The sequence below is a fragment of the Acomys russatus genome, chromosome 9 (genome assembly GCF_903995435.1).
Source record: "Acomys russatus chromosome 9, mAcoRus1.1, whole genome shotgun sequence".
In the NCBI taxonomy this organism is placed as follows: Eukaryota; Metazoa; Chordata; class Mammalia; order Rodentia; family Muridae; genus Acomys; species Acomys russatus.
In genome coordinates, this window is record NC_067145.1 from 33,338,550 (window position 1) to 33,360,222 (window position 21,673).

At 43.7% G+C, this 21,673-nt stretch overlaps 1 protein-coding gene across 3 annotated transcripts; it reads right to left on the reverse strand.

Annotated features, from left to right (window-relative positions):
- Positions 1 to 2,341: 2,341 nt before the first annotated feature.
- On the reverse strand, positions 2,342 to 19,063 carry Pdcd6 (programmed cell death 6). Of its 3 annotated transcripts, none has more exons than XM_051151096.1 (6): positions 18,877 to 19,063; positions 18,167 to 18,228; positions 13,487 to 13,531; positions 9,664 to 9,816; positions 5,103 to 5,212; positions 2,342 to 2,899 (listed from the first exon to the last, which is right to left on the reverse strand). In XM_051151096.1, the coding sequence occupies exons 1-6, from the start codon at positions 18,975 to 18,977 to the stop codon at positions 2,801 to 2,803; spliced, it is 570 nt and encodes a 189-aa protein (XP_051007053.1). In that variant the 5' UTR covers positions 18,978 to 19,063; the 3' UTR covers positions 2,342 to 2,800. The 3 variants fall into 3 exon arrangements, with proteins under 3 accessions (XP_051007053.1, XP_051007051.1, XP_051007054.1); XM_051151094.1 differs by having other exon boundaries at positions 9,658 to 9,816; positions 18,877 to 19,062; XM_051151097.1 differs by lacking the exons at positions 18,167 to 18,228; positions 18,877 to 19,063 and adding an exon at positions 18,097 to 18,119 and having other exon boundaries at positions 9,658 to 9,816.
- Positions 19,064 to 21,673: the final 2,610 nt, after the last annotated feature.

Sequence of the window (21,673 nt, forward strand, 5' to 3'; positions counted from 1 at the left end):
AATTTTTTCATGTAGGATCCTCTCAAGTTTGAGTCTGGATGACTGCTTCAGGGTCACCGCCAGCTTCTTACCACACCGAGTTGTGAAGTGTTTAATCATATGTCTCCTGTTCACATGACGAGTCAGCATAGGTGGAGGGTGGGTATCCTGGCCTCTCTCTTCGATGGCTGACTCCTCCTTAGCAGGGCTTTGTCCATACCATGGCCCGCTCCTCACTCATACTTTCCTAATCAGCTAGCTGTTCACTGCATCTTAACAACCAGTTCTGAGTGAACAAGAAGGGAATAGCAAAGGACACAAACCTTCAGGAAACTTCCTCCAGACACCCACCCTCCCCCTTAGCCAACCCCTGGGTCTTCCGAAGCTTCTGCAAATGCCCCCACCCACCCCCAAGAGGATGAACAGGGCCTGTCTGTGATGTGACTGCACTGCCCCCATGTGGCCAGGCTGAGCACAGCAGGCTTCCTCTGCTAAAGGGCAGGGGTCTGGGCTGAGCAGTTTGCTGTAGTAGAGGCACAGAGTACTGCTTCTCTTAAACTGGGCACCTGCTTTGCGGATGACTCTCCTACACCCCATGACTCAACTGCTTCCCTGGCCTTTGAGTGAATACCAAAGTCCCCACTCCACAAATAGCCCCCAGCCCACGCTGTCTCCCCCAGTTGGAACCCTTACTCCAGGCTACTTTGAATTTCTGAAAGCAGCCCAGCCAAATCACATCCAGCTCAGGTGGAGAATCCAACTCTATGCCTTCCTAATGACAGCACTGGGCCCTGGGCAAGGTATTTCACTCAGGGTCATGACAACAGTTACACCCAGATATGTAGCACAGGTACTTCATTCTTGGGTGTGGCACACTCCCAGGTGTGTGGTACAAACTCATACACGTACAACCAAGGCACTTCATGCTCATGTGAGGTGCAGACACTCGGGCGTGTAGTAAAGACGGTCAGATACGCAATGTAGAAACTGTGGAGTGCAGTACTAGTCACCTAGGCACGTGAAACAGATACTCGAGTATGCTGTGTGAATTCTCAGGTGGTGCAAGGACTCAGATGTGTGCAGCAGATGCTCAGGTTGTGCATGGGTGGCTCCTCAGACATACAGTACAGGTTCTCAGTTAGAGGGATCAGATACTCAGAGGCGCAGAGCAGCTTCTCAGGTGTGTGGTGTGGTACTCAGGACTATGGAGCAGCTTCTAAGGTGTTTTGTTGGTGCAGGTACTCTGAAGTGTAATACAGGTACTCAAAAATGCAGCACAGACACTAAGGTACGCCATCAAAATGCTCGGGTGTACATGTCCTCAGATATGTGGTAGCCACATCTGGTGCGAGAGCACAGACGGGACAAACATTGGGGTCCTGCTGGAGGAGTATGGTTGGAGACAGCTGGGAGGGAGCAGAAGTGACTGGTGGCTATAAATGGACGTTGAGCCTTTTACACAGATGGAGGCATCATATATACCACTGAACTCCACTGTCCTGGTTGGGCTCACCGAAATAGGGTCATCTGCTAGTGTGGGTCAACATCTGACAGATAGCTGACGTAGATGGCTCGTCAGCGACATACATAATGGGATCACAAGGTCAATGCCCAAGAGACAACACAACTCTGCCACCACAGAATATAGCTCCTTCTCTGTGATCCCATAACCCAGATACCACAGGAAACAAGAGGACCTTAATGGATCTGTGTCTCATGCCTGACCCCCACGTAATCATCTTCACAGGCCTGGCCAGAGCTGACCAGTGGGGAGCGTGCAAAGGTTCCTATTCCCAGTGCTGTAACACAGTTCACACTCTAGTCAGTCGTACCTCATCTTCCTAGACCTTCTGTCCGGCGTGTCTGACGGACATAATTTTAGGGAGGAGAGTCTATGTGAAACAGTGACTTTAGGGACATGGGGCCAGACACAGTCCAAGAATGGAGTGGTGTGAGAATTCTGAGTGCTTGTGAGAAGACAAGACAAAAGAGTTTTGTGACCTCAGTTTCTTCAAAACAGACTTGCTCTTAGAATGTGTTCTGTGCTCCTCCCAGGTGTGGCAGATAGGAGTGAGTTTACTTCAGCTGTTGTTATTCAGATGCCTCTATGGACAAACATGTTCTTGCCACATGTGGATTGTCTTTGTGACTGAGCACCTTACTCATGTGATTCTTCTTAACCCTTGAGTATAAACTGCCTGGTGCTTAAAGTTGGCTGTTGCATGAGACTTTAGTCATCCCCATTTTTAGGCCTCACTCTCCCAGATTCACAATGCAACTAGAGCAATAACAATGGGTACATTTCTTCCACCTGTTTGATTTAAAAAAAAAAAAAAAAAAAAAAAAAAAGCCAGAAGTAGGTAACCCAGTCTGTTTCATTATTTTATTGCTTATGTTACATATTCCAATGAATGCATAAACTCTCTTTTTTAAAAAAAGTAAGGCACATTAAAAGCCTTGTGTGCAAGTTCCATATTGTTTTAAAATCCTATTGGCTAATAAAAGCATTGCAACTACAGAATTAGAGACATCTAGAAAAGAACATGGTAGTCTGAGAACAGAGTCCCTAATCATTATTAGGTTTCACCTCATGGCACAATTAGACAGCAAACCCAAGGCTTGTATTATAACAGTGTAGCTAGATTGCCATACAAAATCACTGACCAGCTTATTCACATATGTACAGCCAGGTCCCCTAGTATTCATTATACAGCCTACAGGAAGAACAGCATCTAACTGCACCTGTGCCCTGTTTTATCACAGGTTAGGGATTTGGCATTTCAGTCTTTTTGCATGCTGTGCTTGCTGTTCACAGGCGTGGTTATACGATGCTGAAGACCATGGAGAGATACTGTTCATAAGACACCTGAATCCAGCCATCCTGGTCCGTGTCGTAGCGTCTGAATATGTCTGTCAACCTCTGGGAGAAACACAGATATTGAGAATTTACTGGACAGAACAGGTACTTAGATGAAAGACATCTGGGGACCCAGTCTAAGAAACATGTGCAGTCCCCTCATCTCCTAGAAGGGCCCTGCAATGGCATTCACACTGCAAAGCATAGGTTGGGTAGACTTCAGCACCTCTAGTCAGCAACTTTATGAGCAACAAAAGGCCTCTCTGGGTAACTAAGGGTGTGTATGGCAGACCCAGCCAACTATATACCACACAGGGCCTTCTTCACATTTCATAACAGCTAATGGGCCTGGTCTTCAGGGCAGAGACACTACAGTTTGAACCCTGACTACATGCCAAAAGGGACATGTGTAGAAGGGCCCACTGCATGCAGTGTGTAGCATCCAGCAGGGCTCAGCCTCTGCTGCCCACCACCCTTCTAGCAGACTTTGGACCCAGACAGGTCAGAAGCAGAGAAATAAAACACTGTATTCCATTTATTTTGCTGTTTTATGTTTTTGAGACCGGGTCCAACTATGTGACCCTGGCTGGCCTCAAACTCAACAATCTACATGTCTCTGCCTCCAGAATGCTGGAATTAAAGGCTACCATGCCCAGATTTCGCTCATACTTTCTAAGACTAGGTTACGTGCATAGACCCTAATATGTCCTCAGTAATTATTAAGGGAGAAAAAAAGGACACAAGGGAATTCCATGTGTTAGCAGAAAACAACAGCAGCCCCAGCATATCAAGTAAGTCTCAACAGTTATGGTCGGCCACCTACTTCAGACATGAGTGTTTCTTATGAAAAAATGCTAGCATGAAGATTGGGTGTGGTAAGACTGTTCAAGACCATCGTGGGGTATACAACAAAATCCTATCCCAATATTCACTGCAAGATACTGTTAGTGTAAAACAAACCACAGTCACAGCCACAGAACTGTGTCCTGGTCAGTGATGGACTACAAGAAACAACAATATGAATCTCAAACACCTACTGAAAAAAGGTCCATGTGCTGGGCACTGTAAAACAAAGCACAAAGAACAGCGAGCTGCTGAAATGCTGGCTCAAGCCTGTAATCCTGGAACTTGAGAGGTAGAGGCAAAAAGACCAGAACAAAGTTCAAGGCCACCCTCAGCTACACAGGGAAAAATCAAAGCCAGCCTCGAAAAACTAAAACAACAACTCACAGGGCTTAGCAACTTACCACATTTCCAAGCTTAACCTAGAGAACCTGGACCTCTACCTAGAAGCACTAGTGGGGCCCGCGTCTTTGACAGGGGCATGCACTGAGCAATGAACGGCTATCTGCACACCCTAGAGGTTGCTCATCACACTTAGACAGCATAGGTCATCAGGTGCTCAGCATGGCTGCTTCGCACAATCAAGGGTCACAGCAAGGGTGAGATGCAGGAGGCTGATGCTGGTGTAACAATGTATGTTCTTTCCAGGATGTTGTGGGTTTTTGTTTGTTTGTTTTTGTGTTTTTGAGACAGGGTTTCTCTGTGTAGCCCTGGCTGTCCTGGAACTCACTTTGTAAACTAGGCTGGCCTTGAACTCACAGAGATCTGCCTGCTTCTGCCTTCTGAACGCTGGGATCAAAGGCGTGCCCCACTACTACCTGGCTGGGCTTTTTTGTTGGTTTGTTTTTTAATAAGTAGAAAGTATATTTATTGTAGTGATAAAATGTAAAGCACATGGTATACAGCTATAACTCCACTATTTTGAAGGGTGAGTTCAAAGCCAGCATAGGCTACATAGTGAATTTAAGGCCAGCCAGAGGTATAGAGACCTTGTTTCCCAAAATATGGTATTTCAATTATATAAGTCAATTTATTATTATCAAGGATTATATACTATACATAAACATACTGCTAGACTTACATATGACTGGCATCAACGTTCACAATACCACCTTTACCATAAAAATGCCATGTCTTATGCTATGAGGTCATAACAGGAGTGACATCAATAGGGAACAGACATTTTCTAGGCCACTATAATCTTACGGAACAACTACTAAACCATCACTATGAGGTACATGATCCTAGTTCCAAGGATTAAATAAATAAATAAATAAATAAATAAGGTTTTCCTAGCCCCCAAAACTTAATCAAACAGAAGGGAAAGGGATGCACTCGCTCTGATAGCTGATGATTCTCATTCCTGCCCCCACTCCCACCTCTGCAGGTCACACAGCAAGCCCACATGAAGCTGCTTGCTCACCTGCAAGACGATGCAGCCCTGGATGAAGTCATCAAATGCGATCTGCCCCCGTCCTTGCCGGTCAAATTTGCGGATGAGGATGTCATGGAACTGATCAGAGAGCCGGTAGCCTTGGAGAGGGAAGATCAGAGTCGGATGAGAGACAGGCGAGGGGAGGATAAAGTATGAGCCACTGTCTGAAATGTCCTTCCTAAGACCCCAGGGTCTCAGATCAACAGGAGATAGGTGGGAGTAAGAGAGAAAAAAGGCACAAATTTATTGAAAGGTACTCTAGAAACTAAGTATGGTACCTAAATACAATATTCTGAAATAAATGTGTTGTCAGGACTGTAAAGTGATTTTAAACACCCATAACAACTTTCAACTTTGCTTGCTGTCTTGCTTCTCATGAGCTCACTATGTTAACTGTCTATACTCACTCTGTTTGTACCTAAGAAAATGCCCACAAGGCAGTTAGGCTTGGTATTTCTGAACCGAGCAGAGACACCTCACTATGTCAACTTCTCTAGACATGAATGTTCTCAGTGACTTGCTACCCTTGGTCACTCATCATTAGCAGACGCTATGAAAGTGAAAATATCACTAAAGGCTCTAGTTACATGTGTCTCAACATGAAGAAGGTGACTGATGGGAACCCCCACACAAATTAGTTTACTTGGTGTCAGGGTTCTGAAAATACAGCTAATCAGCCTCATAAACATTAGAATCAATAATGTGTCACTAGGATTAAGACTCTAAGTTTCTGAGAGTGCAGCCAATCAGTCTCATGAAGTTCAGGATCAATAACAGATCACCAGGCATTGCAATTCCATTTCCAAGTTACTGAGTGTATTCGAAAGGTCTTTAGCAGGGGATGACAGGAGATGAAGATGTGTGGACACACCAGACAGACAGACATCACCAGAGGCCATGATTAAGGAGGACACCCCTCATCTGCTTCCTTCCCTTGTCACCTGTGTGACTGGTGTATGCTTATTGATTCAGGGAAAAAAATACAAGTGCCAAAAACTCTTGTACTGGTTTTCAGTCTTGATGGAAGCTTTGTAGGTATATGTGCACCTATTATCTGAATCTCACAATCATTTACCATATGAAACTTAATCATTATATTGAGAAATGTTCAAACACAAAAACATGTTCACAGCACCGTCCAGAGCAGTTGCGGGGAGTGGTGACAACTTTTATATTCAGGAACACATAACAAACATGTGACATCAAAACTGCTACAGAGGCCCCTTTCCTTACAGATCAAGCAGAAGACAGTACCCCAATTTAAGTCTGAAAGAGACAGCATGGAGGAACAGCTGCCATGCCTCACTTCCTTAACCCTGGCACGTGAGGTAGTGACCCTGGCTAAGCCCTGATCCTCTGAGAAGAGAGCTTCAGGCCCAGGTGTAGAAAGAGCAAGACAGGCACTGCTCGGTCTCCTGACAGGATAAGGAAAGGACAGATGAAATGAGAACAAACATATAAGATTTCCTATGTATGCATGGAAGCAACCCCACTGCTGCTAGAATTACCTTGGAATTTTTCTGACCATTGGCACTTTTATAGGGAAAGCAAAAACAAAACAAAACAAAACAAACAGACTAGCAAAATAAACTACAAGGAAGTAAACCACAAAAGAATACTCCCTAGAAGGGACAAAACTTGGCAGCAAAGTAGCCTTCAAAGAGCTCCTTCAGTACAACGGCACGCAAGAACAGCACTGCCCATTGGCTAGATCTGGGTAGGGGTTTCCAATGGACAGAACATTCTCCACAGATGAGTGGAGAGTCGGGTCTGACTTTCACACGAACTCTGGTGCCTCATATTTGACCACATCCCCTGGAGGGGGAGACCTGGTGGCACTCAGAGGAAGGACAGCAGGTTACCAAGAAGAGACTTGATATCCTATGAGCATATACAGGGGAAGGAAATCCCCCTCAGTCACAGTCATTGGGGAGGGGAATAAGGGGAAAATGGGAGGGAGGGAGGAATGGGAGGATACAAGGGATGGGATAACCACTGAGATGTAACAAGAATAAATTAATTAAAAAAAAAAAAAAAGAACAGCACTGCCTTAGAACCAAAGGATTTTGTGCACAACCTTGTGGCCTGGTTAGGACTGACTAGTGCGAAACACATTAGACCCAGCCTGCTGTCTGCAAGGTGATGTCTCAACTTGTATCCATCTAATAGGATAAGGCCACCTGGAGGCTTCCATTCTTGGGCAAGTAGCAAGATCCGATGATAATTCTCAAGCAGGGAGGTGCCCTGGAATCAGTCTCGACCATCGGAGAAAGGACAGACCTTACAAGAGGGCTGAGTGAGGTAATATAAAGATATGTCCACTCCCCACGTCTGCTCTGAGTGGGTCAGGGATGTTTTTCTGCAGCACTTGAGGTGAGAATCTCACTGAATGAGAATGGAAACACTCTGTGTCTACTTCCAATCGGCAACAGCCTTTGGTGACAGGCAAAGTCCTTTCCTACCTAGAAACTAGCAGGAAAATGACTCCATCATTGACACTACTGGTCCAGACCACTTATCGACGGCCAGGTTGGTTAGCAGCAGGCAGTGAGCACCTAGGCAAGAAGTTCCCCAGCACCACAGCCCCAAGCTTCCAGAGCAAACCCAAGGCAGTCATGACCTCCAGTGGACACAGGAATGATTTGCATGATATGAACCCGTGTTCCTACAACCAGCAGATGGCGTAAAAAAAAATTTTTTTTTTAAAGGCTATGTGTGGGTCCTGCTTGATTCTACCTCAGGCAAAGCATTATTAAAAACCATTAACCTTGTGAAATGAGTCAATAGTAAACAAGCACATTTTTTACTTGCAGGTCACGGTACAGGCTTCAGATCTGCCTAAGCCTCCACCATTAAGGGAATCAGCACACGCACCAAAATTGAACATGGCTAAAACTATAGGTAAGTTGAGGTTTGTTATACTTTCATAAGTTTTTATGATAACAAACAAACAAACAAACAAACCCAAACTACAGAAGCTGCCAGAGGCTAGATGGAAAAGCGGATGCTCAAAGGGGTGCAGGCTTTGTGGGTAAGGGATAGTTCACTCCAATAATCACCCACTACAAAAGATGGCTTTACTGCAGGTGAAGTAACCAAAGCCACACCTACAGGGAGGTGTACGTACATCCAGATCTCTGTACCAGGCCACAGGACTTGGTATCAAACAGTTAAGTGAACAGCAGCATCATTAGACTCACCAGGTAACCTATCAGAGCCATAGGTACCACTGGATTAGCCTAAAACACACAGGTGCTCTTATTCTCTGCTAAGCTCCTGATTATCCAATAGCAACAACCATTTTTAGAGTCAGAATAGGATTTTTGGTTCTAAAGCTAACTTCCTAATAAATGCCACTGAAACTATTCCAAGTTAGTATTTTCTTAGACAGTTAAGAGAAACATCCTTAGTACACAGGGGGTTGTTGTACTGAGAAATGTTTAGAAAGTGAAGGAGATGCTGTTACTGTCCAAGATGGCCCACTGGCCCATAACCAGACATGCTTTCCACTGTTTTCCTACAGAAGATCCTGAAATGTCATTGGTCTGAATATTAAAAACCAGGACACAGAGGGCACTTATGCCGTCAATTGGTCCTAAGTGAGAAGGGAAAGGACAGAAGGGGTGGGTGCTCACTGCCGTGCTGGAAGGAGAAATGGCAGGATTATAGAAACAGCATTAGTAGGAAATAACATACTTTAGAAAGTAAAACTCAAGATAGTCACAATACATTAGATTATAATTCACTTTTAGTAAAACTTTTCTAGAAGTCATCATTAGCAACCTTGTAAGAACTACAAGACAGATGGGTTTGGTAAGGGCAAAAGAGCAGAGAGTACTATATGAAACTGTTCCAAATTCGAATCTTGATGTAACCATGACAAGTTAAAGACTGGCTGCAAATGTTTCAGTGATTCCTTTGCAAGTAAAAGATCTCAATTTTCTCTCAGACTCAAGGCTAGTTCTGGAAGCCTCTAATTATGCTCTGGACAGGCACTATGAATATTTATAAGAAACACAGCACACTTCGCATGCCTAAGCCCACACCAAGCACACACGTGCTAAATGCCATTTGAGAATGGGCACACACACTTTCTAATTTCCCACTGAAGCAAAATTTGAATGGGCTGACAACTTTTATTATTTATAAAGTCATTTTATCACTGTGTTCATGCACTTTGACAAGCCACTGTGTATAAGCTGCTAACTACCCCACATCACTGTACTTTCATTTTTCTAAGTTAAATTGTTCCAAAAGCCACATTCTCAATTTTGCTCATGGTACCATCTCACTTCACAAAAAGTAGATGATTTGCATAGCCCTTATCTCATTTTGGATGAAACACTGTGAAAGATTCCATGTCACATATACATCTTCATGACAAAAATAGAATCAAAATATGAACCTGCACAACAGAAACAGAAATTTCACATGGAGTGGGTTAAAAAAAAAAAATCAATAAATTGAACAAAGTAAAGCAAAACTTGAGGGACTCCTATAGTCCAAAATGAAATCTGCTATCCAATCAAGACAAGTGAATTACCAAAACCTGAGAGTGCTTGTTTGAGCTCGTTCTTGTCAATCATCCCAGAATTGTCCCTGTCGTAGGTGCGGAAGACGTTCTGCCAGTCTGTGATGTACTTCCACACACCTGTGAATTCATTGAAGTTCACACCAGCCTTGTTTTCTCGATCAAACATAGCTGAGATGAAGAGGAACACCAGGCACACATTAAGTTTGCATGTTCAACAGCGAAAGACAACCACAGTGCATACTGACAGTTTCATACCACCTTAAGTCCTTTAAGTGCTGATATGGAGCCACAAGCTGGCTCGTAAAGGTTAGCTTGTGGAACATATACTGAGTCCTAAGTTACCCCTGCCTGGAGTGGTAGGAGTATGGACGACAGTCACCTAACACCAGCCCGAAGCAATGACAACCAGAACACACACTCATAGCTGCATAGGAGGTCAACAATTATGATAAAACATAATGTTTTACATGTCAGAAAGTTCTAAAGAACAGAACCACTAAGTGTACTCTCACCTCATCAGGAGGAAAATGGGGTGCGAAGATTAAGGCCCTCAGTTTCATAGCTCCTAATCCTGCGCCAGAGTAAGCCCTTTTACTGCCTAGGTATCACAATTCCAGAGGGAAGCTTAGAGGAGTTCTCTTAGGGCAAGAAATAACTGTTTTAATTAGAAGATGTCTAAATCTATTACGCTATTAACTTTAGATATTTTTAAAACCAGAATGTTTATTTTTAAAAAATCAATTTATTTCTAGATCCAAATTCATAAAGACTAGTAACTACATTTACATATAATCATAAAATGGCTACAAATAAAAAAAAACCTGGTCTGAATCATTTCTGCAAAGAAATAATGAAACCATGGTCTTTTCAGGCACAGGCACTCCAGTACAGTGCTCATCTGTACAGTGCAAAATGACATTAGCAGCCAGGAGCTGTTTCCTGTGTCGTCACACTGAGACATCAAGTTCATAAAAGGCTGGTGTTGACACACGGCAGCACAGGTGAAAAAAACTAAGGAGAATCTGAGGTGAGGAAAACAGTTTCTTGGCAGGGAGTATCAACACATTCCTAGTAGCTGGGATGCAGTTAATTTGTGCCAACATGCTCTGAGTGTGCTGTTGCGATCACTTCAAAAGGGCAGAGGAGAAGCAAAGAGTGGACACATGCCTTGTCCCCTGTGGTGACAGGACTTGCTTCACATGCAGCCAGGCTGTGGTGGCTTGAATGAGAATAATCCCCACAGGCTCATGGACTTGAACCTGGCCTTGCTGGAGGGGTAGGTCACTGAGGGTGGGTAGGCTTTGAGATTCGAAGCCTTTCATCATTCTGTAGTGAGAATTTTGTAATTTTGGTTTCTTTAAAAACAACAACAACAATAACAACAACAGAAATGTCATGAGAATATGTTTTCACTTTAATCTCAGGTGTGGGGAAAAGAGGCTGCCTTGTGTTCTAGCAGGGTCGTGGTTTTGTGAGCTGCAGATAGTTTCTGTGAGTGTAACATTTGGAACTCTGGCAACTTTTCAGAGACTATATAAATGCTAGGGCCCTGAGAGGCAGGGTTGCTGTTGTTGGCTGGCTGGATGCTGTCGCTAGGTGTTTGTCAAGTAATCATGTGCAAAGAAGCAACAAGGAGAAATTAGATACCCTGACAGCAAAGATCAAACTTGCCCCCAAGGAACCTGATGCCCGTAACCAGCAGGCAGTGGTCTAATGATAGCTTCGCCCGTTTCCCCTCTATCCCTTTGCTCTCCTATCTAGTGTTAGGGAGTTAATAAGGGTGCAGACGGGAGGAAGAGAGAAAAAAGAGCCCACAAAGTAGCCAAAATGTCAGCTACACCTCACTCTCCATTTTGCGCTTGTGATTCAAGATGTTAGCTCTCGGTTTCCTGTCCATGCTACCAGGCCTGCAGCCTATAGCCAGGCTTTCACTACTATGGACTTTAAACCGCCCAAAACTGTAAGTCCAAACTCTCCCTTCTATAAGCTGCCTTAGTCAGGGTGTTTTACCATAGCAATGAAAGAGTAACTAATACACGGGGAGAAACCAAATTGTTAATCCATTTCTTGGTAAGACAGAAATGATAGACTCCTTCCTGGAGGACCCACCTCCAGCTCCGGCCTGGGACACACATATTAAATTCAACCAAACTCTAGCTCACAAAACAAAGAAAAACAACTAAGACACAAAGGAAATCAGTTACATGTATGAAATTCAGCAGGAAGAATTATTAGATATAGACTGCCTTCTTATAGACTTTGAAATCATTAGTAATATAAGGTAAAGTAGATGTAAGTTAAGATATGTAATTCTGAGCTGGATGTGGTGGCGCACGCCTTTAATCCCAGCACTCGGGAGGCAGAGGCAGGCGGATCGCTGTGAGTTCGAGGCCAGCCTGGTCTACAAAGTGAGTCCAGGATGGCCAAGGCTACACAGAGAAACCTTGTCTCGAAAAAAACCAAAAAAAAAAAAACCAAAAAAAAAAAAAAAAAAAAAAAAAAAAGATATGTAATTCTGAAAAGCATTTTTTAAAGTTTAGAAGACTTTTTTTTTTTTGCTGTTTCTACAGTGATAGTTTGATTTTATTTTATATTTTTAATTTTACACACACACACTCTCTCACACACAATTTTCTAAAACTGTGCTTCTTGGAATGAAAGTGTCAATTGTTTATTTCTTTCATAAAATAAATATTTACTAGGCTAGTAGAGTTTTAATATCAAGGCTACACATTGACTCTCCTCAACAAATAAGCCATAAAGTTAATCTCCTTTTGTTCACAGAAACAATTATTTTTTTTCTGCTGTCTTAAATTTTGTTCCTTTGGACAGAGTCAATGCCAAACATCAGCTTTTCCTTATGTGACAATGACAATTTGAGGTTCCTTCTAGGATATAATCCACAATTCTTTTTTTACACAGATAAATGAATTTAAAAAATAATTTATTCAGATTACATTCCAATTGTTATCCCCTCACTTGCATCTTCCTGTTCCTCCCTCCCTCCCTCTTTCACCCTATTCCCCTCCCCTAGACCTCTGACAGGAGACCCCCCCCCCCCACTATATGATCACAGCCTCTAAGTGCCACCAGGCCTCCCCACCAAGGAGAAGTAGTAAAATAGGGGGCACCAGAGTCCATGTCAGAGTCAGCCCCCACTCTCCACACAACTGTGGAGAATGCGCTGTCCATTGGCTAGATCTGCACAGGGGGTCTAGGTTTACTGCATGCATTGTCCTTGGTTGGTGCAACAGTTTATGCAGGACCCCTGGGTCCAGATGCACCAGTCTTGATGGTCTTCTTGTAAGTTTCCTGGACCGTCTGGGTGCTTCTATCTCCCCATTCTCCCATATCACTCTCACCAGGAGTTCCAATATTTAAATAAAAAATCATAAAACATGATTTTGAAAAAAGATACTACCAAAATCACAAAATAAGGCGTTAAAAAAACGGTAATGTGAAGCCGGGTGTGGTGGCGCACGCCTTTAATCCCAGCACTCCGGAGGCAGAGGCAGGCGGATCGCTGTGAGTTCGAGGCCAGCCTGGTCTACAAAGCGAGTCCAGGACAGCCAAGGCTACATAGAGAAACCCTGTCTCGAAAAACCAAAATTAAAAAAAAAAAAAAAAAAAAGAAAAAAGAAAAAACTGTAATGTGGAAATTTTATACATCTATAACCTTAGAATTAGACTAAGATGTAAATTTAAACTAATGAATAAGTGAAAGCATCTAGAAGTACAGACACAGGAAGATGAGACATTAGAGCCCACGCAGTATCTGACTGGGGTCATAGCAGCTCCCACAGAAACAACCACCTCACCTGTCTGCATGGATACTTACAAATGATTGACCTAACAGTCACTGGATTAAATGGAGTCCACGTGCCTGAAAACAAATGACACAACAGCAATTAGACAAAAGAAGATCATTTTACAAGAAGCTCTAAGTGCCTGGTCTACTGTTAGTCCATGAGAACCAGTAGCCTGTGCTGGAACCAAGCAGCAAGCAGGGGCCTGCTCCCCAGGACTCCAGGAGATATAACTGCCTTAACCTACAGGAGCCCCAAATGCTTCCGGTCAGTACCTAGTCTGTACTCCAGGTTTAGCCAAGTGGTAATCACCAGAGGCTGGATGTTGTTTCTCTGTAGAGCTTCGCTTGTACAAACTCCTGGGGAGATATGTCAGACTGTGGGGGTGTCCCAAAGACACCTTCAGGCTTGACGACTTTCTAAACTGTTAGTGACTAAATAATAATTTTAGAGGGAATCATTTTGCTTATATACAAGTGTGATTTCGCTCAGCTCTTTTTTCTTTTGTATGCATTGGTATTTTGCCTGCATGTTATCTGTGTCAGGGTGTCAGATCCCCTGGAAATGGAGTTACAGACAGTTGTGAGCTGCCATGTGGGTGCTAGGAGTTGAACCCGAGTCCTCTGGAAAAGTAGCCAATGCTCTGAAGCACTGAGCCATCTCTCCAGGCCCCATTAGCTCTCTCTCTTTTTTTTTTAAATCTTAAACTAGAACTCTATTTGATAAAAAATGCCTTCAATTTTTTTTTTTTTTGGGGGGGGGTTTCAAGACAGGGTCTCTCTGTGTAGCCTTGGCTGTCCTGGACTCACTTTGTAGACCAGACTGGCCTCAAACTCACAGCAATCCGCCTGAATTTGCCTCCTGAGTGCTGGGATTAAAGGCGTGCGCCACCACCACCTGGACAAAAATTTTTTTAAAGAGAAAATAAGACTATTTTCAAAGTACAACTAAAAACATACATCTTGCTGGGTGTGGTGGCACATGCCTTTAATCCCAGCACTTGGGAGGCAGAGGCAAGTGGATCGCTGTGAGTTCGAGGCCAGCCTGGTCTACAAACCGAGTCCAGGACAGCCAAGGCTACACAGAGAAACCCTATCTCAAAAAACCCAAAGCAAAACAAAACAAAAACCCATGCATCTTAAATCACTATTATGTTCAGTAAAGTCAAGTCTACTTCAAAAGCACTAAAAAGAGTGTAGTGACAAGTGGCTATAATCTCAGCACTTGGGAGGCAGAAACAGGAAAATTAGGAGTTCAAAATCATCCCCAGCTAAACAGTAAACTTAAATTAAAGTCAGCATGAGCTACACTTCACAAAAAGCTCAACAACCAACAAACAAACCAAAAAGGAGCTTGAGAAAAATTGATTTTTTTAATCTATAATCCAAGAAGTCCCAAGAAAGTTTGTGACCCTTTATTTCATTAAAGTTAGAGAAATCCTGTGATAGCTGATCTTCATTGTCAACTTAATTGGGTTTAGAAACAATCATCTAGGACATTAATAAATCTCTGTATATAAATTAGTATCTCTCTCTCTGTTTGTGAGGACATTTCCAGATGGACTTAACTTAAAGGAAAGACCTGCCCTGAATGTATGCGGCACTATTTCATGGAGAGGGGCCCAGACAGATAAAGGGGAAGAGAAGACAGGAACACCAGTGTTCCTTTTCAGGCTCCCTAGCTGCCATGAGGTTGGTAGCCCTGCCCCATCAAATCCTCCCTTTCTAGATGCACTGAACTCAAATATGATCCAAACCAAATTTTCTTTCCATAAGTTGCTTCTAGAAGGTACTGTGGTCACAGAAATGAGGAAACAAATCCTATGCTGTGCTTTCTGTCTACTAACATACTTCTTCTACATAAGACGGTCTCACAGAGGGCCAGTGTGCCCATAAACCCTCCTAGCATGGTGTCAACTACTCATAAACAAAGAGGTCTTAGAGATGACTAAACTGAAGTGAGAAACCATGCTATTTTTAACTTCATACTTCCCTTCCAGTAACATATTAATAAAATTTCCTAAGGCAATTTAATCTGATTCCAAAATCATAGCAGAAAACCAATCCCACAAGACTGGTTGGAAGTCAAAATAGATTAAATCACATGAACATAGCAATTCTGAGAAGGGTAGTGGGAACTCATATGCAACTTTACAGTGATAAATGTCCTTGCCCAGTACAGCTGTGAACCTTCTTCATGAATCTTATAATCTAAAATCCAGAGAGAGCTAAAGTTTGAAAGTTATTCTCTCTGGAACTGAAAGTAACATTTATTTGCTTGGTTTGGTCATCATAACTCCAACCTTAGGACCATCACGTTGACGTCAGTGCCCAAGCTAATCGGAAAACTCTTGGCTTATTCCGGGAGTATAAGAACTGTTCCCATGAGTACAAGGCCTTGCACAGACCCATAAGCTTAGCAATCTGTGTGTCCCAAGAGGCTTTGGTAATTATTTCGTTTTGTTTGTATCTTGGAAGGACCAAGATTATATTCACTGAATACATTTTCCTCTTCACATTAGCTACTAAAAATTTTAAAGTCAAATGTACGACTTGTTGGTAACCTTTCTTTCCTTTGATCTTTACTGTCTTAATTTCTACCTCCTAGATGGCATAATTAAATTTTACTTTTTCTTTAGTCTGACTATTTGGAATAGAGCAGATTATCAATGAGAATAAGCGCTAGTTCTTTCCCAGGGTAGGTGATACCTGCGATGCTGTCACCTCCTTTCACTCTGAAGCCCCTGTGATTCTCTACCTTATCTGTGCCAGCTGTAGGTCACTAAACACAAGCCAAACCACTACACTCATTTTTCTGCCTCCATGCTGCCATGGACCCTGGGCTCCCCCACCTCTCTCCATTGGAAGATGTACTTTATACCACATAGGTATGGCTGCTCCTGACTTCAAGCCAGACTTCTTGTTCTCCCAAATAACCCCTGTCAAAGTCTACATCCCTAATACTGTAATAATACAATACAGTGGCTAATTTAAAACCCACCAATATACCATTAGGTGATGGAAAACCACCAAGATTTAAGTGGTCCCTTAAAAGCAGCATCTTGTAGTCCCCATAGGTTAAATAATAAAAATTGTGTCAATTCTAGTCACCTTTGTCTAAGGCAAAGGTCACTGTGAAACCACAAATGACCCAAGAATGCTTAGCATAAGTGGATGGCAGAGCTGGCGAGAGCTTTCCTTTAGTTCTGACTCCAAGGCTATGAGGCACTATCTAGCATCTCGCTTGCCTTCTCCCTGTGTCCAATCAATTAAAGGAAAACGCTCTGCATTAGAAATAAAAATGAGCATTTAAACATTTTATCATATCTTGAGACTAACCCCTTTCTAGGGTTATATAGCACACCTGAGGAAAAACAATTAGAAAAGACAGCTACACCGGAAGAATGATGAATGACGTTTAATAAGAAAAATGTCCCTAGGGTTACGGACATGCTCAGTTGGTAGGGTGTTTGCCCACTGTGCATGTAGCTCTAGAGTCTATCCTTAGGACAGGATAAACCAGCAGTCAGTATGCAGGTGTTGGAGTCAGGAGGATCAGAAGTTTAAGGTCATCTTTGGCTACATAAACAAGTTCAAGGCCAGTCTAGGACAGATGAGTTTGTCAAAAGAAAAGAAAAGAAAGAAAGAAAAAAAGAAAGAAAGATAGATGTGGGGGCTAGAGAGACAGCTCAGCAGTTTAGAGCACTTGCTGCCGTTCTAGAGGACCCAGGTTTGCTTCTTAGCAACTACACGGTGGCTTACAACCATCTATGATTCCAGTTCCAGGGGAACAGACGCCCACTTCCTCCCTCTGTGGGCAGCAGGCACACATTCGATGCACACACATACAAGCAGGTCAAACATTAACACAAATAAACTAAATAAGCCTTAAATGAAAAAGTTGTGGTGCCACTAAGGATAACGACAGTGACCCCAGAAGAGCACGTTCCCATGGAGAGCTCTGTACAAAGGCCACAGTCCTCTCAGATCTGCTGGGACACAACATGTTCCTCACATACATAAATACCTCCCCACGATCCTGCTGACGGCACCTCCCATACCTCTATTTCCCAAACTGGCCCCAGAGTTTTAACAGTTCTTTCTTTTCTATTTATTTAATCTTCTTTTATGTTCACTGGTGTGAGGGTGTCAGATCCCTAGGACTGGAGTTACAGACAGTTGTGAGCTGCCATGTGGATGCTAGGGATCGAATCAAGGGCCTTGAGAAGAGCATCCAGTACTTTTAACCACTAAGCTGTTTCTCCAACACTGCCCCCCCCCTCATACACACACTGAGTTTTTAGCAGTACTTTACACAGCAGTATATAAGGACCACAGTGAAGGCTTTCAGCAACTAAGCAATTACTTCTAACCGTCACTTGGCAACTTGTGAATGTCCCTGATGATCCTCTTCAGAGGAGTTGCTAAGACTGATTTAGCCATGTAGGTCAAAGGCCTTGCAGATGACTAAGGGGCCTCTATTGCACAGAGCTGACCTTACCTCCCTCCCAAGGCCGACACTATGGCACCCACGTCTCAGAAAGCATTTTCGCAGGCTTACATACATTTGTTCTGGAGCCTGGGGAGGCAACAATAATGATAACAAAGAAAATATGGACACAGAAGCTTAGAAACACCTTTACCTTATTCCTTACTTGGAAATAACTCCAGGAAAGACATTGCTTATTGCGAATGGATCAGGCTTCAACTCACCATTGGATAATGCTTGCTGCAGCTCATTGTCTGAAATCACTCCGCTCCTATCTTTATCAACCCTACAAAGTAAAAAAGAGCAGTAAGTTGGTGATTAAGGAAAAATAAAACATGATTTCTATCAATCTACACTGGGTCGGGATGTTACTCTAGCCAGACCTTTCTCTTAGCTTAGCTGGAACGTCACATGCCCCTTGGTGTTCCAGATACTAAGGAACGCCCAGAAGCAGCAGTACGAGAGAGGTTGAGGTTGAATCCTCTTTTTCTCTGTTCCTTCACAAGCTTTCTCTTAATTCTTCAAGTCTGTCTAAATTCACAACTGCATCAGTTCATATTTTTCATAATAGGTAAAGATTCTCTAGAACGAATAAGTCATTCCTTGACCACGAGCCTGTAAACCAATTGAGAAGGACGACCAGGGACAGAAGACTTAGCAGGCAGCTTTTCCCCACTCGAGGTCTGTGCTGTTTCTAATGCCGAGTACAGCAGACCTCGTAAGCCTGCTGCTCCGCGCCCTCGGCCCTCGGCAAAGGGAACTGCGAGCATGACCCTGAACCCTGTGCCATTGTAGAGGAGGGAGTCGGGGATGGAGGACAGTAGGAAGGGCCGCGAAGGAAGTCGGAGGGACAGAAGGCCAAGGAGGACGAGAGTAGGCCCTGGAAACCGAAGACCGACCCAAGGGCCGGAGGAGCTGGGCGGCGCCGGCTCACCGCTGGAAGACGTTCCACAGGAAGCTCTGGTCTGGCAGCGCGGCTCCAGGAGCAGGGCCAGGCCCAGCGCCTGGGCCCGGGCGGTACGAGTAGGCGGCCATGGGCTGATGCACAGCGGGAACGCCGCAAAGATCCAGAAACTGTGCTTCCGCCTCCGTCTAAGGCAGGACCAGGAGCCTACAACTTCCTGGGAACAACGGAAGCGCGTGTCTTTGAGTCACTGGGCAGGCGTGGTCAGTTGCTACGCAACGGCTGGAGGGCGCGTCTGGACCAGCCTCCTACTCAGCTAACGCCTGAGTGTCCCTTGCCTTTTAGCCCGACCCTGCCCAGCCCTCCTGCCCAGCCTGGGTGCCGGTTTTGGCCGGGTGCCGGGGTGGATGAGCTCAGGAGAGCACAATGCGCAGGGCCAACCCGAGCTTACAAAAACGACTCCACATGGAATGGAAAGTGGTGAAAGCTCCCACTTGGGTTGATGACTTCCTGTTATGTCTGCATAGATAGAAGTGACATTTTGTGCAGTCTGGAGTTTGTCCTTCTATCTGTACTCCACCCTCCCGCCCTCCCACTTGCTTATGAGTTGAACTTCGGCCTCCCTGGGTTTGCACAAGTAAATGCTCCCGGTGAGGTTTGATCCTGAAGTGAGAGCTTCATTTGTCAGTGACCTCGCCACCCCTTAGTTGGACTTCTTTACTTACCTAACACTTTTGGTTTATTTATAAGTTTAATTAAATATATTTATTAATTAAATAACTAAATATAACTTTAATTATAAGCATTCCTTCCCGCACTCTGGATACTAATCCTGTGACGCTTTTATTGTTTGGAATGCCCCTGAATGGGACACTACACAGACTTGGGCTAACTACCAACCTATCTTGTTCACATGCTGTCGGGCCATCCTTCCACCTCGATCTGTGTGCTGTATGTGGTTCAAGATACTCTTACTCCAGTTCTGCCACCGGCTCACTCCAGCTTTCCTAGTCCTCATCCAGTGAAACCCTCATCATCAGAACGGCTACGCTGCCTTTGTGGGGTTTTCGTTTACTTGCTAAGGCTGAACAAATCAAGGGCCAAGAATATGGCCTTGTACACCTGAAACTTCATGTGGACAACCATCCATTATTTAGCACAGCTATAGATGTGATCAACTCCCAACTGTATCATTTTCTGTCCCATTTTTATTGTTCTTGTCCATGAGATGTCTACTTAAGGGATTTTTCAGATTCTTCAAAGAAACACGTCTCATAGTTTTGACATTTACCTCAAAATCTACAAAATTATTTAAGAAATGTAGATTTTCTTCCATGACTTTTGGTGAATTCATTTTCTTAAATTTCTCAAAAACTGTTCATCTCACTCGTTAATCTTTTTTGAGATGTCCAGTTCTTTTATTTAGATTCTTAAGGCCATTTTTATTGTCTCATCCGGTTCCTGTTCTTTTCCAGAAATATAAAAAATACTAACAACCATACCTCTGCTACTTGAGCTCAAAGCTTTCTAGTACAGAGACAATTCAACTGGAAGCAGTTACCTCAGCAGACCCGAGCCCCCTACCAACAGAATCGGGGACTCCACTTGCTGTTTGCTGCCAAGTCTCCAGCTTGGAATGCTACAAAGGTCCAGTCCCAAGGAGACCACCTTCCGCGACAGCTTACAGGCAGCTGTCTTCCAGGCGCCACACCTATCTCCTTGCCCTATCTCAGGTCCAGTTTCCTCCTAACCAGGTCTGTTCTAAGCTTTCCAGGAGTTGAGAAATAAATGAGATAATGCTGTTCTCCCTCCTATAATGTTAATCATATCATGTGTCTGCATATTGGGCCAGTCTTTCCTTTAGCCTAATTTCTCTGAGCCACTTTCAAGTTTTTATTTTCCTTTAGAACTTTTCTACACATTGGCTTTCAGGGAGCTGAGATGCCTGATGGGGGAATCGTTGTCCTATCTTTTGCATGAAGATATTTTGTGTATGCACAGATGCTTTCCTACTTTTGTACATATCTAACTTGGCAGTGTACCTCTAAGCCACAGTAGCTCCTTTGCTCACTTTCCCAAATGAGCACAGGGAAAATAAGTCCTTTTACAGTAACCTTCCCTTGAACAACCTGAGACACAGCCAAATATACTCAGCACACCTCTTTCTTTCTCAGATTAATCATGAAACTTTGTCCCTTGGTTCCAGTAATATTCTGATTTGAATTTTGTATGAAAGAAAACTACTTATCAGTGTTTATGAGCCTCAGGCCTCTGAGTGAGTATTGTGGAGTGTATCGAATATGTGCTAGTTGGTGTGAGGGAAGCAGCAAATGTCCACACACCACCACTGGCCGAGGATGGACTTGTTCTGATCTGCTTGGTCCTAGGCTAGAGCACTTAGCTGGACCAGTGTAACTGGAGTAGTTTTAAATTTTAAGTGAATTAAACTGTAACTGGCTACACGTGGCTACAATGAAGCACTGCTCAGTGCAAGTCTGAATGTGAAGGTGCGGCCTAACCCACCTGCGCGAACCTTGACCTCATTTGTTGCTTCTCTTACAGTGTTTCACTTTCAAGTTGAGACCTGTATTTTGAAAGATGCTGATTCATAGCTCATTAGTGAAGTATAGAAATCTAGCACTCCCACAGAGCTTTGCATACTCCTCAAACCTTCTGAGTGGAACAAAGTAGTCACAACTTTCCACTTGCTTTCCTGCCTTTTGCTTGGACAATGTCATTCTAGAGTTTTCAAACCTCCTGGTCATTCTATAAATGCAAATCCTTAGGTGCAACCAGAACCTTAGGAACTCCAAGTCCTAGTTACAAC

Coding starts and splice junctions, on each gene's coding strand:
- Pdcd6 (XM_051151094.1), bottom strand. CDS start 18,977: ATGGCCGCCTACTCGTACCGCCCGGGCCCAGGCGCTGGGCCTGGCCCT. Junction 9,817..13,486: donor GACTGTTAGGTCAATCATTT/GTAAGTATCCAT, acceptor TCTTCATCTCAG/CTATGTTTGATCGAGAAAAC. Junction 5,213..9,657: donor ACAAGCACTCTCAGGTTTTG/GTAATTCACTTG, acceptor TCCCTCTCCAAG/GCTACCGGCTCTCTGATCAG.